Source organism: Rana temporaria, chromosome 1 (assembly GCF_905171775.1).
Source record: "Rana temporaria chromosome 1, aRanTem1.1, whole genome shotgun sequence".
Taxonomy (NCBI): domain Eukaryota; kingdom Metazoa; phylum Chordata; class Amphibia; order Anura; family Ranidae; genus Rana; species Rana temporaria.
In genome coordinates this window covers 64,985,391-65,000,387 of record NC_053489.1, presented here as the reverse complement: position 1 = coordinate 65,000,387, position 14,997 = coordinate 64,985,391, and the positions used below count along the sequence as shown (strand labels likewise).

The window sequence follows — 14,997 nt, the reverse complement described above, 5'->3', positions numbered from 1 at the left end:
TACATAATGTATAGGATGCGGGAGGGGAATGGATCACAGCTCAGACCCAATCAGGACACTTTCGGACAGGGGCTACCAATGTCAATCACAGGCACTTATCAAACACGACCACCACAGATCACTTTTCAAAGGAGCTGCTATATTAGCTGCATGTGTGAATGAGCCCTTAGACAGCTTTCACTGGGACAGTTGCCCCATTGGTAGAATTCACCTATCCTCTTTCCCTTGATTTCCTATCACTTTCTGTACTGGAGACAATGATCACCAAGACCAATAGTAAGGCAAATCTCTCCAGCGGGGGGCACAGACATTAATAAAAACCTGATAGAGGTGCTAACCCTTTACCGTTCCATCCAAAACTAGAAAGAAAGTTTTGGGCTTTAAATACATTGTTGATTTTTAGTCTAGTGAAGCTGCCTTCCTCCTGCTAGGAGAAAAGTGTTTAGAGGAGCCCCAGTGTGCATGGGCCCTAAGCAGAATAAGACTACAACAAATCAAAATTCAACATGTTTGCAGGGTTAAAATATGAATGTGATAATTACATGCCAAATATCTAGATTGGTCATGTCACAATGTATTAACAACATTTGTCAGAATAGCCTGTATGTCCATGCAAGCTTAGAAATGTGCTTTATATCATTAAAGCAGAATTCCGCCAAAAAAATAAAAAAATTTAAGTCAGCAGCTACAAATACTGCAGCTGCTGACTTTTAAAATAAAGGACACTTACCTGGGGGGTAAAATCTCGCGCCAACTAAATAATTAATAAAGTGAATAATATATATAATACTGAGCTGCACCCCAAATTGCAGTAAACTGGAACAATATTGGGTAAAATGGAAAGGTAGGGGGCGTTACAGATAGTGAAATAACTTGATAATCATAAATAAATAATAATACATAATAATAATAATGTCCAACATTAGCAAACCAGTGAAAAATCATAAATACGGTAGTAATAATGTCCAACATAGTGCATAACCCCCAATTGGGAGATATGGTGATAAATCTAAATCAATACCGTGCAGAAAAGTCCATAAATTTAGTGTATGTTGGTAATAAACTTGTGCTCGGAGGATGATTCCACTCCACCAATAGAAGTTTACACCTCCACCAAAGAAAGAAGCAATCACCGCAAATGTGCTCAAGGATGGCACCTTACCACAAGATGTTGACCTATTTAATTAAAAAGAGGTCAATAAAGGCATATGGCAAAAGCCATGGATTCCATACGCAGCTCTTGTTCACTTGATTCCACCAGACTCCATAACACATGAAGTAAACCAGAAGAAAAAGAAAACCGCCATAGAGTAATAACGTTTTTAATAAAAATTATAAAATCAGACAGCGCCAAGTGGACCCTTACTTTGGTTGGTGCCTTTCCCTGGCACTGAGGCTAATCGGCGTTGAAAGTTTTAGTGGAGAGACGGTTCCACGCTCAGGACGCTTGCAAAGATAGCGTGCGTTCTACCTCTCGGATCCAGAGAGCCGGCGCGACCGGAAGTGCATTGATTTTGCGTGACCAGGCACCTCGATGTACGTAAGCTTCCTGACGACGTGGTAACACGAAACGTACGTCGAGGAGCCTGGTCACGCAAAATCAACGCACTTCTGGTCGCGCTGGCTCTCTGGATCCGAGAGGTGGAACGCACACTATCTTTGCAAGCGTCCTGAGCGTGGAACCGTCTCTCCACTAAAACTTTCAACGCCGATTAGGCTCAGTATCTGGGAAAGGCACCAACCAAAGTAAGGGGCCACTTGGCGCTGTCTGATTTTATAATTTTTATTAAAAACGTTATTACTCTATGGCGGTTTTCTTTTTCTTCTGGTTTACTTCATGTGTTATGGAGTCTGGTGGAATCAAGTGAACAAGAGCTGCGTATGGAATCCATGGCTTTTGCCATATGCCTTTATTGACCTCTTTTTAATTAAATAGGTCAAACTAAAACTTTCAACGCCGATTAGGCTCAGTATCTGGGAAAGGCACCAACCAAAGTAAGGGGCCACTTGGCGCTGTCTGATTTTATAATTTTTATTAAAAACGTTATTACTCTATGGCGGTTTTCTTTTTCTTCTGGTTTACTTCATGTGTTATGGAGTCTGGTGGAATCAAGTGAACAAGAGCTGCGTATGGAATCCATGGCTTTTGCCATATGCCTTTATTGACCTCTTTTTAATTAAATAGGTCAACATCTTGTGGTAAGGTGCCATCCTTGAGCACATTTGCTGTGATTGCTTCTTTCTTTGGTGGAGGTGGAAACTTCTATTGGTGGAGTGGAATCATCCTACGAGCACACGTTTATTACCAACATACACTAAATTTATGGACTTTTCTGCACAGTATTGATTTAGATTTATCACCATATCTCCCAATTGGGGGTTATGCACTATGTTGGACATTATTACTATTCATGATTTTTCACTGGTTTGCTAATGTTGGACATTATTATTATTATTTATTATTATTTATTTATGATTATCAAGTTATTTCAAGGACACTTACCTGTCCAAGGCGCCCGCAATGTCCTCACCCGAGGCCGATCTGTACCTCGGCTACTGCATGCAGGCACTGGTGTTCTATCAAGAAGTACCCACCAATCGAATAGCGCCCGGGATGAACTACGCATGCACCGTACATCATAGCACAACCGCTGATTTGACGTAACCATGGCGCATGCGCACATCATAAGAGATATCGCTTAATGGGAGACGCCATTTCAAAGGCAGAATTTAAACCTATACAAACAGCGGGGGAGACCGTAGTTCTCAGATTGTGCATTGCTGCTGCTGGAGGGTGGCTAACAGCGAGGCACAATCTGAAAACTACGGTCTCATCCCAATGTCTGTATAGGTTTCAATTGTGCCCGTAAAATGGTATCTCCCATCAAGAGATACCGCCTACGATATGCGCTTACGTCACTCCAGCTGATCGGCAACTTAGCTGGAGTGCGGCTCCATCCTGTGCATGTGCGGGCACTATTCAATGGGGGGCACTTCTTGATAGAACACCAGCATCTTCAGTAAGGGAATCATGAAGTAAAGCCTTGCAGCTTCATAGCCTGGTTCCCTACAGTGCATGCGCAAGTTGCGCTGCGTGTTCTGAGTGGTCCCTGCTGTCTTCTGGTACCTGGGTGTCTCCCAGAAAAGGAGGGGCCAGACATAGCATAGATCGCCGCGGAGCCTGCGTTGATCTATGTCCGGAAGTGGGAGCAAATACCTGTATTCTGTAAAGGTGCCAAATGTGACACCAAAGGGGGGAAGGAATCCGAAAAGTTCCATTTTCGGATGGAACTCTGCTTTAAAGAAAGGTAGATATCTGAAGTTGGAAAGACTATGGAAGCTACAAACATGATTTTTACCTGATTTATTGAGGACTGACCCATCTGTGGGTGGCAGCAGACACCACCACCCCCCGCCCGTCATCTATCATCTATAACCAGCTTGGATTTCACACACAGACTCCTGATTTAAAAGATAATGGAACCAAACAATGGTTTTCTAAATACTCAATTTGCTTTTCAATGGATGAGGGGAGTGGAAGTTGGTATAAAATTAACCAATGTAAATAAAACCCTGGACTTTTACTTTAAGGGAATCTACTCCACAGACCGCAGAGTCACAGGAGCCAAGGTAAGATATGCTAACACAAAAATAACCTAATCACATTTAATGAACAATGAAAGTATTCATATATTAGGAGGCAGTAATGTTATTGCTTAAATGTATACTGTATCACCAGTTATCTAAACTGCCTTAAAGTATATCTAACCTCTTCTAGATGACAGTTTGCTAAAACATTGTATATCATAACCCGATTCTGTGTTTGTTGTGTTTTTTTTTTTCGTTACTAAGGATCATATTCACCCTTATTTCATTGTTTTTTGTGAAAGCAACCTTTCAAATTACACGAAGATGTAAAACGTATATGAGATGTAATGATTGTGGTTAGATTTGTTTCAACTAGGGGTTTTCCACCAATTATGAATCAAGGTCAGAGCTACAGCTAGTTTTTATTTAAACCGCAAGTGCTCAACTTAAACACATTGGCCCGGATTCACATACATTGGCGCATATTTATGCCGGCGTAGCGTATCGAATATACGCTACGCCGACGCAGCGCACAGAGGCAAGCACTGTATTCACAAAGCACTCGCCCCCAGTCACTCTCAAATCTACGCTGGGTTTCCTCAGTGTAAGCCAGCATAGGTGGAAGTGGGCGTGAGCCATGCTAATGAGGCGTGACCCCATGTAAATGAAGGACTGAGCGTCATAAAGTTACGAATAACATACGGCGCATGCGCCGTCCCGTGGACGCATCCCAGTGCGCATGCTCAGAATCACATCGAAACTACTGCCTAATTTACGTAGAATCACTGCCTATGACGTGAATGTAACCTACGCCTAGCCCTATTCACGTACTACGTAAACAACGTAAAATACTACGGCTGTGTTCCCTGGTCCATACCTTTGCATGACTTGCGCCTCCTATATGGGGAATAACTTTACGCCGGACGTAGGACTCACGCAAAGCACGTATATTATGCGCCGGGCGCAAGTACGTTCGTGAATCGGCGTATCTCCCTCATTTGCATAGGTGAATAGGAAATCAATGGGAGTACCACTTGCGGCCAGCGGAAATATGCGCCAACGATACGCCGACGTAGGAAAGTTACGTCGGTCGGATAAGGCCTATTTTCAGGCGTATCTAGTTTTGTGGGCACAGCGCACAGATACGACGGCGCATATTTACACTTATGCGGCGTATCTCGAGATACGTTGGCGTGAGTGTTTTCTGAATCTGGGCCATTCTGTTCAACCATTGTGTATGGTTTGTTGTTTATGAACATATCACAGCGTTTCCATGGTGTCATATGTGGATTCATATACTTTCCGATCAGAAGGATTTGCTGGAATCACATCAAGAGTAGTGGATATTGGTAAATTTGCTTGATCAAGAAAAACTCTAAATTAGGGGTCTCAAACTGGCATCCCTCCGGCGACTGGGAACAGTCTGTGCGGGATGTGCTTTGGGCAAAAAAGTTAATTGCAATAAAGTTCATTACGATTTGCCTTTACAAATTCCAAACCCCAGAATCCTGAGCAAAAGACACTTAACAATAATTCCACAATCTGCTGTCTGTATTTTTGGAGTCTCGCAATCCAAAGCATTTAGAGCAGAGATCTCAAACTGGTGGCCCTCCAGCTGTTGCGAAACTACAAGTCCCATCATGCCTCTGCCGGTGGGAGTTGTAGTTTCGCAACAACTGGAGGACCGCCAGTTTGAGATCTCTGCTCTAATTGCTTTGGATTGCAAGACTCCAAAAATACAGACAGCAGATTGTGTAACTATTGTTAATTGTCTTTTGCTCAGGATTCTGGGGCTTGGAATTTGTATTGCTATTATTTTTGTTATTACTCTTAATAGCATGCATATCTTCTGTTAAATGCCTTGATAATTGTTTTCTAAATGTGCAGAGTAAAGGCAAATCGTAATAAACTTTATTGCAATTAACTTTTCTGCCCATAGCACATCCCGTACAGACTGCTCCTTCTGATGTGTTTTACTTTAAAGGGTTTAAAAGCAGAACACTAGGTTCTTCAGGGTGAAACACACTAGAACCCTGGTGCCCCTCATGCCTTTTGGCACTTTTTGTGCATTCCTTGGCACCCCTGCAGACAGACAGCGTATAAACAGTTATCTCTACAGTCTTGTAATGTCTTGTAATGTGTCTCAAGTCTATGTCTCCTGAGGCCTATTCGCAGTCTTCAACAATTCCTACAGCATGTTTGCCATCTCCGACAACTCCTAGAGAATATTTGCAGTCTAAGGCCCCGTACACACGACCAGTTTCCTCGGCAGAATTCAGCTTCCGACCGAGTTTCTGGCTGAATTCTGCCGAGAAACCCGGCCGTGTGTACACTTTCGGCCGAGGAAGCCGACGAGGACCTCGGCGAGGAAATAGAGAACATGTTCTCTATTTCCTCGTTGTTCTATGGGAGCTCTCGGCCCGCCGAGCTCCTCGGCGGCTTCAGGGCTGAACTGGCCGAGGAACTCGATGTGTTTGGCACGTCGAGTTCCTCGGCCGTGTGTACGAGGCTTCAGACCATCTCTTGTTGTTGCATATCTGCAGTCTCCGGGGCGGTAGATGATTTATTTTTCCTGCGAAAGTGGGCATTAGCTATCTCAATAGGCAAGAGTGACACAAGATAATAGAGTGACACAAGATAATAATGCTCAGAAGGGTTGGCTTTGGGGGGTTTTCTGAAAACTGTGGGCTTGTGTGCAAGATCAGAAGTTCAACTCTCCTGCCTGTGAAAACGAAAGAGTGCAGCAAATATTGGACGTGGTTCACATTGCGCTGAATTTTAGTCGTGGCTTAATTGGGCATAAAGTGCAGGGGTTCAGTAGTAAGTTAGGCAGATTTAATGGGTCACTAGTAAGTGGGGCAGAGTTCAGAGGTCAGTACTAGGTGAGGCAGATTTCAGGGTTCAGTAGTAGGTGGGGCAGAGCCCAGAGGTCATTACCAGGTGAGGCAGATTTCAGGGGTCAGTAGTAAGTAGGGAAGAGTTGAGAAGTCAGTACTAGGTGAGGCAGAGGTCAGTACTAGTTGAGGCAGAGTTCAGGGGTCAGTAGTAAGTGGGGCAGAGTTCAGAGGTCAGTACTAGGTGAGGCAGAGTTCAGGGGTCAGTAGCAGGTGATGCAGAGGACAGGTTTTGCCTAACAGTAGGAGGGGCCTAGTCAGTCTGTACACTGCACACATAGGTGTGCACAGCCTATAGCATTAGGGTGTGCACTCCAAAGCTCAAGCACACATTTATGCGTGTGTATGTATGTGTACTGACTACATTGTGCTCAGCCCAGCTTACCTTCTCCAGGTAGGCTGAAGTCAGTCCCACACTGCAGGCTGTGTTTTCTCCTGCCCGCTCCAGCTGCCAGCACCCCCTGTTGTAATGTCAAATAAAGCACGCTGGGGAGGGGGGTGGGTACAGTGTCATTGCCATTGGTTAAGGAGGCAGCAGAGATGCGCAGCAACTATAGCCTCTAAATTTTTACAGACACTGCATGGTTGGCAACCTTGGTGATTAGGGTGTGCCCAGGCACATCCGGCACACCCCCTGCACACGCCTATGACTGCTCATATATGTCACAGTCTATGCACCCACAAAATACTTCTACTTGCTATGTCATAAATGACAGTCTCTCAGATACACATAAACCTCAGAACAAAGGATCCATTTAAAAAAAAGTAAACAATTCCATCACGCATGCTTTGGTGCAGGCTATTTGTAATGTAAGGGGCTAAACTTGAGGCCCCCTATATCAAGAAAGTTGACCACCACTGCACTAAAACAAGCAGCCTATGCAGGTTGTGCTGCGAACAATAAAGTTTATTCCAGGAACAGAGCAAAATTATGTGACTGGTTACAATATGCAACACATTTAGTTTTCATGAAACAATACCAAAGTATAAATTATAATGCTGAATAAGCTAAAGAAAATGCTGTAAGTTATGTATTGCCTATCTCTCATTTTCAGTGTTAATCGTTGATGGCGTCCAGGGTCTGCCTCTTGAGTTTGCTCATAAGTTGCCTTGTAGCAGAGGCCTCTTCATGCTTTTGTGAACATTACCCATGGGGATCTTGGTCAGCTTGTACCAGAACATGCGCCTATGGAACACAGAGCCGGTCTCGGTAAGTTCTGAGTGGTTCACTTAACTGAAATTTACAGTCACTTATTACCCACCATAGCGATGAAGAGTAAAGCAAGTGATGAGTTAGCTTTGTGCTATAAAACATTATCTACTGTAAACGACATTAACAGATTTTAAAAAATTCCGACATTTTCGGCTACATATGTAGGTCACAGCAGAAGACTTCCTGATGGCATAAAAGGCCACAGTGAGATGTCCCAGTTCTCTTACATAGCTGTAATGTTCTAGGCATATCAACCCAGGCTGGTTCTTTTTGCTGCTTGGGTGCCAATCACTTTGTAGAACAAATCTAAACGTGTTTATTGCTGACTGCAGAATATGGGAAGGATCACCTCCACAACTCTCACCACTAGGTCAAGCTTATAGCAGTGATTGTCTGGGCTGATACGTTTTTTTTTAACTCAGCCACTCACTACATATAGCGAGGGTTGTACAGTACAAAGAAAGAACCAAAGAACAGATGATGACATCCTTCAGTCTCATTTGATCCCCGCTCTGTAAACTTGCATCCAATCAGGAAAAAAACCTCTACATGAACCCCATGGTTCCTGGGGTCCGTGTGGTGTTGGCCACTAAAATGGATCTGTAACAACTGGTGTGAGCAAAGCGCAGAGAAGCAGTATTCATTTTGATGTTAAATTTCGATTTACTCTTATTAATTGTCTTTTGACTAAAATGGCATTTTAGTTTTAGTCATCTGAATTGTTTTAGTTGCATTTTAGTTTTAGGTTTAGTTAAATTGTAATGCAATATTTAAGCATTTCTCTAGAATTGCCAAACACAATATATACTCCTGGAGTAAAAACTCCAACATGTTATTATTTATGGTATTATGGTTTGAACATGTATTCCAGACACAGATTTACGATATATAACATCTTTATAAATAAAACCGAGTCTCATAAACAAACAAAAATATTGCTTTTTGACAAACAGGGTTGCAACTTTAAAATATATATTAAAAAAAAAAAAACAACAACCTGTAAACTCTATTGTCTGTAAAGCCATTGCACATGAATATATTACCAAAAAGAAAAAGAAAACATGTGCCTACTAAGTGCAGTATGTCTGATAATATGGAATTTATTTATTAATTAAAACAGCCAAATGGCTACTCATTAAAAAGTAGTACAAAATAAGAAAGGAAGTGTAGTCACTGTGGATTGTCAGCCGATGATGGTGGCTTCTCTGGTGAAGATATTGTTGGTTGCTGTCCAGGAAAGAAGCAAGGCAAAGCACTGCGGGAACAGCGAATCCCGGAAGTACCTGTTCGGCGGCGTGCGTTCCAGCCTGGGGCACACACGGCTCTCGGCGACAGGAAGTGACGTCAGACAGGGGCACGTAGTGATGACACGTTTCAATGCTTTCGCATTTTCATCAGATCTAATGGGAGGAGGAGACTGGCATACTTATATATGCTCTGTAGAACGAGATGGGGCTGGAAAGCAATGATAATGGGCGGTCATTTCTTAAAAAAAGAAAAAGAAAGGAAACATACTGAGCCTTGCATAACATACACTTAGAGAGCAACAACTCAAAATACCAAGAAATGGCCATAACGGACAAAAATACAAAAGTGCAAATAAATAACTATTAATGCAAATATCAACTATATAAAAAATCAGATATGTGTAAAATATATATATATATATATATATATATATATATATATATATATATATATATATATATATATATGACTCAAGTGATAAAGATGGGGGAAAGAAAAAGGGAAAATGATAAAAGGATTGATAAAAAAAGAGAGAAATGGACAACCATCATTACCACCATGTTATGTATGTATCTACATACTGTAGAATACATACTGAAGAATAAGCCCTGTATTTTTTCATTTACATCTCAATAACATTTTTATATGTTAAAAATAATAGTAATACTAGGAAATACTAAGAATAAAATGGGAAAGAACTTGTGACAATTTTTTAAGAATTTTTGAGAGTTTGTGGTCAACAACTTTTTCCCAGGAATTAATATGTTCCATTAGTGGTTCAACTAACCATATAATGAATAACAACGTTATAATGTGTATATATGTAAATATATCAATATGTAAATACCTCTATATGAGATTAAATAAAAATACAAACAAATATAAAAAAATAAAAAATTAAAATTAAAATAATTATAGAAAAGGCATGAGCATGAGAGAGGCACACAGGGTAAGCATAAACATAAAATTAAAAATGAAGAATGAATCCCAGAATAAGCAAAAGATATGGCTATGTAAAAATAGTATATGGATAAGCACATATATAGTGTCATTACATGACCGTGTGGATTTCAATCTCCTCATTGAGTCCATAGGGCGTTAAAGTATTCAGGGTATATATCCAGTAAGTTTCCTGTTTGCACAGCCGCTGGAATCTTTCAGCGGGTGTGTATTTGTCTGGTATGGTTTCGATAATCCAAACATGAAGAGCTGAAATGTCTTTATGGTGATGAATGTTAAAGTGTCGAGATACACTTTACTGAGGGCTGCTTTCTTTGACTGCTCGACGGTGTTCACCAAATCTGACTCTCAATGCTCGGATTGTTCTGCCCACATATAACAAGCCACAAGGGCAAGACAGGCAGTACATGACATGAGTCGTGGAGCAGTTGTAGAAAGAGGCCAGGGTGAATGTTTTGTCATTAGCTACAAAACTTTTTGACCGTGATGGACATATGAACAGGTAAGGTACAAGGCCTTATTACATCTGTAGATACCTAACAATGGTATTAAGTAAGTTGTAAGTTGTTTTACAACGATGGATTTCGTTTGTGATTTAATTTTGCTTGGAGCTATTTTACTCTTTACATTGGGAGCCCTACGATATGCAAATTTTGGTACCGATGGAAATGATGTGGTTAGATGAGGGTCTTGGATCAAAATTGACCAATGTTTTCCTGACAATATGTCAGGCGAGCAGTATCCACAAGATCAGAAGGGTAGCCTTTGTCAATTAGTTTTTAAAGATAGGCTTTGTGTCTTATAATCATCTAGTTGGGTACAATTTCCGGCGATTAAATTGGCTCTTGGGGATATTTTGGACCCATCTGGGATGGTGACAACTGGTATAATGCAAAAATGATTTTCCTGCAGTGGGTTTGGTATAGTTTTTTATTGTTATGTCTTTCCCGATATGGAATAATTCCAGATCGAGAAAGCATATGGATGTCGAATCGACTACTGACGTGAATGAAAGACCAAAGAGGTTGGCATTGCAATAAGAAACAAAATCTGTAATTAAATTGGTAGGGCCATTCCAAATGATTAAAATGTCGTCTATATAATGTCCATAGTATACCAGGTGTTCTGCATATGGATTATTAGCCCAGATGCAGCTGGTCTCCCATGAACCCATGGTTAGATTAGCATTACTGGGTGCAAAGTTGGCACCCATGGCCGTGCTCTGTTTTTGCCTATAATAAGAATATTACCAATAATAAATATTAAGGGGGAAAAAAAAGCCTTTTTCTTAATTATTTTTTTTCAGCAGCTTAGATCTACTAAGCTGCTGAAAAAAAAATAATTAAGAAAAAGGCTTTTTTAACACTGCACTATCACATAAGAATATGTAGAGGGCATCTAGCCCTCTACATATTTGTATGTGATAGTGCAGTGTTAATTTTGATGTCAAATTTTGATTTAGTTTTAGTCAGTCATTTGAGTAAAATGCCATTTTAGTTTTAGTGGTATTTTAGTCATCTGAATTGTTTTAGTCATATTTTAGTCAACGAAAAAAAACTGTACACAAAATTAACATTACTTTGAAGGGCCTTTTTTTACAATATTAGCTCTGCACACACCCTCATTTTGTTCTAGCGAGATCAGGGATACCCAACAATTGTGTATGCTCAAATTATCATGTGTGGGTTTTTCTATAAATGCATTCCAGGAAACAAAAAAAATACTTTTTCAGAATTCTAGCTAGTTGAAACCTCTGTTTGTGTTGCAATTGATGAATTTTGTTAGTTTACTGCTTGAGCCTTATATTATTAGCTTTTTACTTTTTCCATTGACATCACATGGACATCTAGTGACTTCCCTTGCCTCAACACAATAACTTAAGCTTCATCTCCTTTGTCCCACTACACAACAACAACAGGACCCACCGCCCCCTAAAATAGTATTTATATACCAGAAATAATAAAATATTCTTACATCATATATGGGTGTAAAAAATTACATATGTGTTTGCAACAAAGCCAGTTATTAATAAGCTGCTTTTGGTTTACAGGAATATAGTCTATGATGAGCACTACAGGACGAATAATTGCGATCAACTTTGCACAAAACATGAAAGCCGATCTTGTAATGAAGAACCGTGTGCCATCAACTGTCGACTTGGAGACTTTGGATCTTGGTCTGATTGTGACCCATGTCTCAAAAAGCAGGTATGGCCCTTGCAAAGATCTAACTCTTAACTGAATCTTGTTCTAAAATGTAGCTTTACTTTTACTCTTTAAACAATGACAAAAAATCATAGATGTCCCACACATTGCTGTCGTGTTTCATTGCCATGCACGTTCGTTCACAATAAATCCTACCAATACTTAGAGCTGGTTCCCACACAGACGGCACGACTTTGGGGGCGACTCGGCAAGGCGATCTCAAGGCGACTTGAGAGGCAACTTGCAAAATGACTTCTGTATTGAAGTCAATGCAAGTCGCCCCCAAAGTCATACAGGAACCTTTTTCTATTAGAACGGTTCCATTGACTACTGCGGACCGCGACTTGTCAGGCGGCTGAGTAGCCTGACAGGTCGCCCCTGTGTGAACCGGATCTTATTTTAAACTCTCTCAATCATCATTAACTGTTTTTAATCCTTATACTACTAACCCTACTAAATAGATAGAAAGGTATATTATATTTATTTGCTTTAAACTTTTTATTAACATTTCTTCAGTTGTTTTCTGCTTTCCTAAACCAAAAAGGATGTCATACTTCCCAGGAGTTTTCATGGGCATTTTTGTTTATTTTATCAGGAGGGGGCTTTCTCAGCTAAGCACACCCTCCTGTCTGCATTCCTGAGCTAAGGGCAGATGGATTCCAGGAAATAAATCCCACATAAATCATCTACCCTTACTCAAGATGGCCGCAACTAGAAAAGCTAGAGGGGTGTTTTTCAAAGTGATTTCACAATAAAGCAGGGAGACAATTGATGAATGAGTTTGCTCTGAATATTAAAAATTTGTTAAATAGCATTTTGAAATTGTGGTGGGCAGATACAGTTATGTTTTACTTGAAGATAATAATAATGTTTAATAGGTGTTTGCAGGTTGCCTGCTGCACCCAGTATATTTATTACAAAGTGAGCCAAGCAAGCCATAAAAACAGTAAAAAAGTGATATGATTGTCCAGCACACTCATCAAACCAAATATTTATGGACCTGGCTTGGTGCACAGGGGTGGTCATGATGGAACAGAATGTTCTTGTGTGGAATGTTCTTGTGTGGAATAAAGTGTATGTCCAGCCCGAAAAAAATGGAATAAGTGGGGGGGGGGGGTGGAACTCCTTCTGGGGTTTTACTGATATCTGGGACTCTGTAAGAGATTTCCCCACACATACTCTTATTGTGACAATGGTTTCACTGGTCAAGTAGTTAGGGGAAATTTGCAACAGGGACACAGAATTCAATAAAAATCTAACAGGGGTTCTAGCCATACATTACCCTCTTATGCCACCTCCTGGCGGCTCTTTAATTGAGCTTTAATGCTGGGAGGCACAGCTTGGCTTTCACAGCAGTCAAATAATCGGGAGCCTATCCCACTGGTTCCCACTCATAAGCGATGACCGGGAGATGTCAGAGACAGCCAACAATGAAATGTCATTTGCCAGCAATTTAAACTGCATAATTTTTTGGACCCTTTGAGTCTGGTATGTATTTCTAGGAGGCACCTCACAAAATGCCAAAAACAAAATGTCTGAAGTCACCCAGATAATCCATACTAAACCCTTTAAGTCAAGTACAAATTTTAAGGGGGACTCTGTTACGGAACCATGAACCAGACGTACAACAATAGATAAATGAAAATAAGATGGCTTTTTCGAAAATCAAGCTGTAAAGCAAAAGTCCAAACGGATGGTGAAACCGAAGCAGAGTCTTGCGAAGCCAGAGGTCAGGAACCAGAAGGGTAGTCAGACGAAGCCAGGATCAGGAACCAGCAGGGAAGTCAGACGAAGCCAGGATCAGGAACCAGCAGGGAAGTCAGACGAAGCCAGGATCGGAACCAGAAGCAGCAGCAGTCTTAGAAGCATGTGAACACAGGAGGACCAAGCAAGGAACTTGGGAGTGGGCACTCGAAGGTTGAGGTTGCGAGTGGACAACCATACACGGTCTCCGACCTGGTAGGAAGGAGCAGGCGCTCGTCTGCGATCAGCCTGGAGTTTCTGGCGCTGCGCAGAGACCTCAAGGGACTTCTGGATCTGTACCCAAGAGGCGCGTAGGACGGAAAGGTGATCCTCCACAGCTGGAATATCCTGGGGAGAGAATGCCTCCGGTAACACGGCAGGTTGGAACCCATAATTGGCCATGAAGGGAGACGTCCCAGAGGAAGAGTTCACCGCCGTGTTCCTGGCAAACTCAGCCCAAGGCAGGAGGTCAACCCAATTGTCCTGGTGATCGGAGACATAGCAACGAAGGAATTGCTCCAAGGCCTGATTGGATCGTTCTGCGGCCCCATTGGACTGAGGGTGGTAGGCCGAGGAGAAGGAGAGATGAATCCCCAACTGGGAGCAAAAGGCGCGCCAGAACCTGGACATAAACTGACTCCCCCGATCCGACACTATCTCCTTGGGCAAACCGTGCAACCGGAAGACCTCCCAGGCAAAAATCGTGGCCAACTCTTGTGCAGAGGGTAACTTCTTGAGAGGAACACAGTGGCACATTTTGGAAAACCGATCCACAATCATGAGAATGACCGTATGGCCTCGGGATGCAGGGAGGTCCACAATGAAATCCATCCCCAGGTGTGACCATGGGCGCTCCCCGGTGGCTATGGGTTGCAGCAGGCCCAACGGACGGTGCCGAGGGGACTTACTTTGGGCACAAACGGAGCATGCCGCTACATATGCGGCGATGTCGGAATGTAGGGAAGGCCACCAGAACAGACGTGAAACAGCCCAGGACAGCTGATTCTTACCAGGATGCCCCGCGGTCTTGGAGTTATGGTAGGTTCGCAACAACCGAGTGCGCAACTCCTCAGGCACAAAACATCTGCCGTTGGGTCTCCCAGAGGGAGCACCAGATTGAGCCGCCAAAATCTGCTCACCAAGGGGA

The 14,997-nt window shown here is 42.0% G+C and overlaps 1 protein-coding gene across 1 annotated transcript in view; it reads left to right on the top strand.

Annotated features, from left to right (window-relative positions):
- The first annotated feature begins 3,291 nt into the window (after positions 1 to 3,291).
- The window catches only part of C6 (complement C6), a 120,310-nt gene continuing 108,604 nt past the window's right edge, over positions 3,292 to 14,997 (top strand). Inside the window, exons 1-3 of the mRNA XM_040338821.1 lie at positions 3,292 to 3,630; positions 7,538 to 7,692; positions 11,954 to 12,110. Of these exons, the coding sequence (XP_040194755.1) occupies positions 7,550 to 7,692; positions 11,954 to 12,110 (300 nt within the window). The 5' untranslated portion in view covers positions 3,292 to 3,630; positions 7,538 to 7,549. The remainder of the gene's footprint in view (positions 3,631 to 7,537; positions 7,693 to 11,953; positions 12,111 to 14,997) is intronic.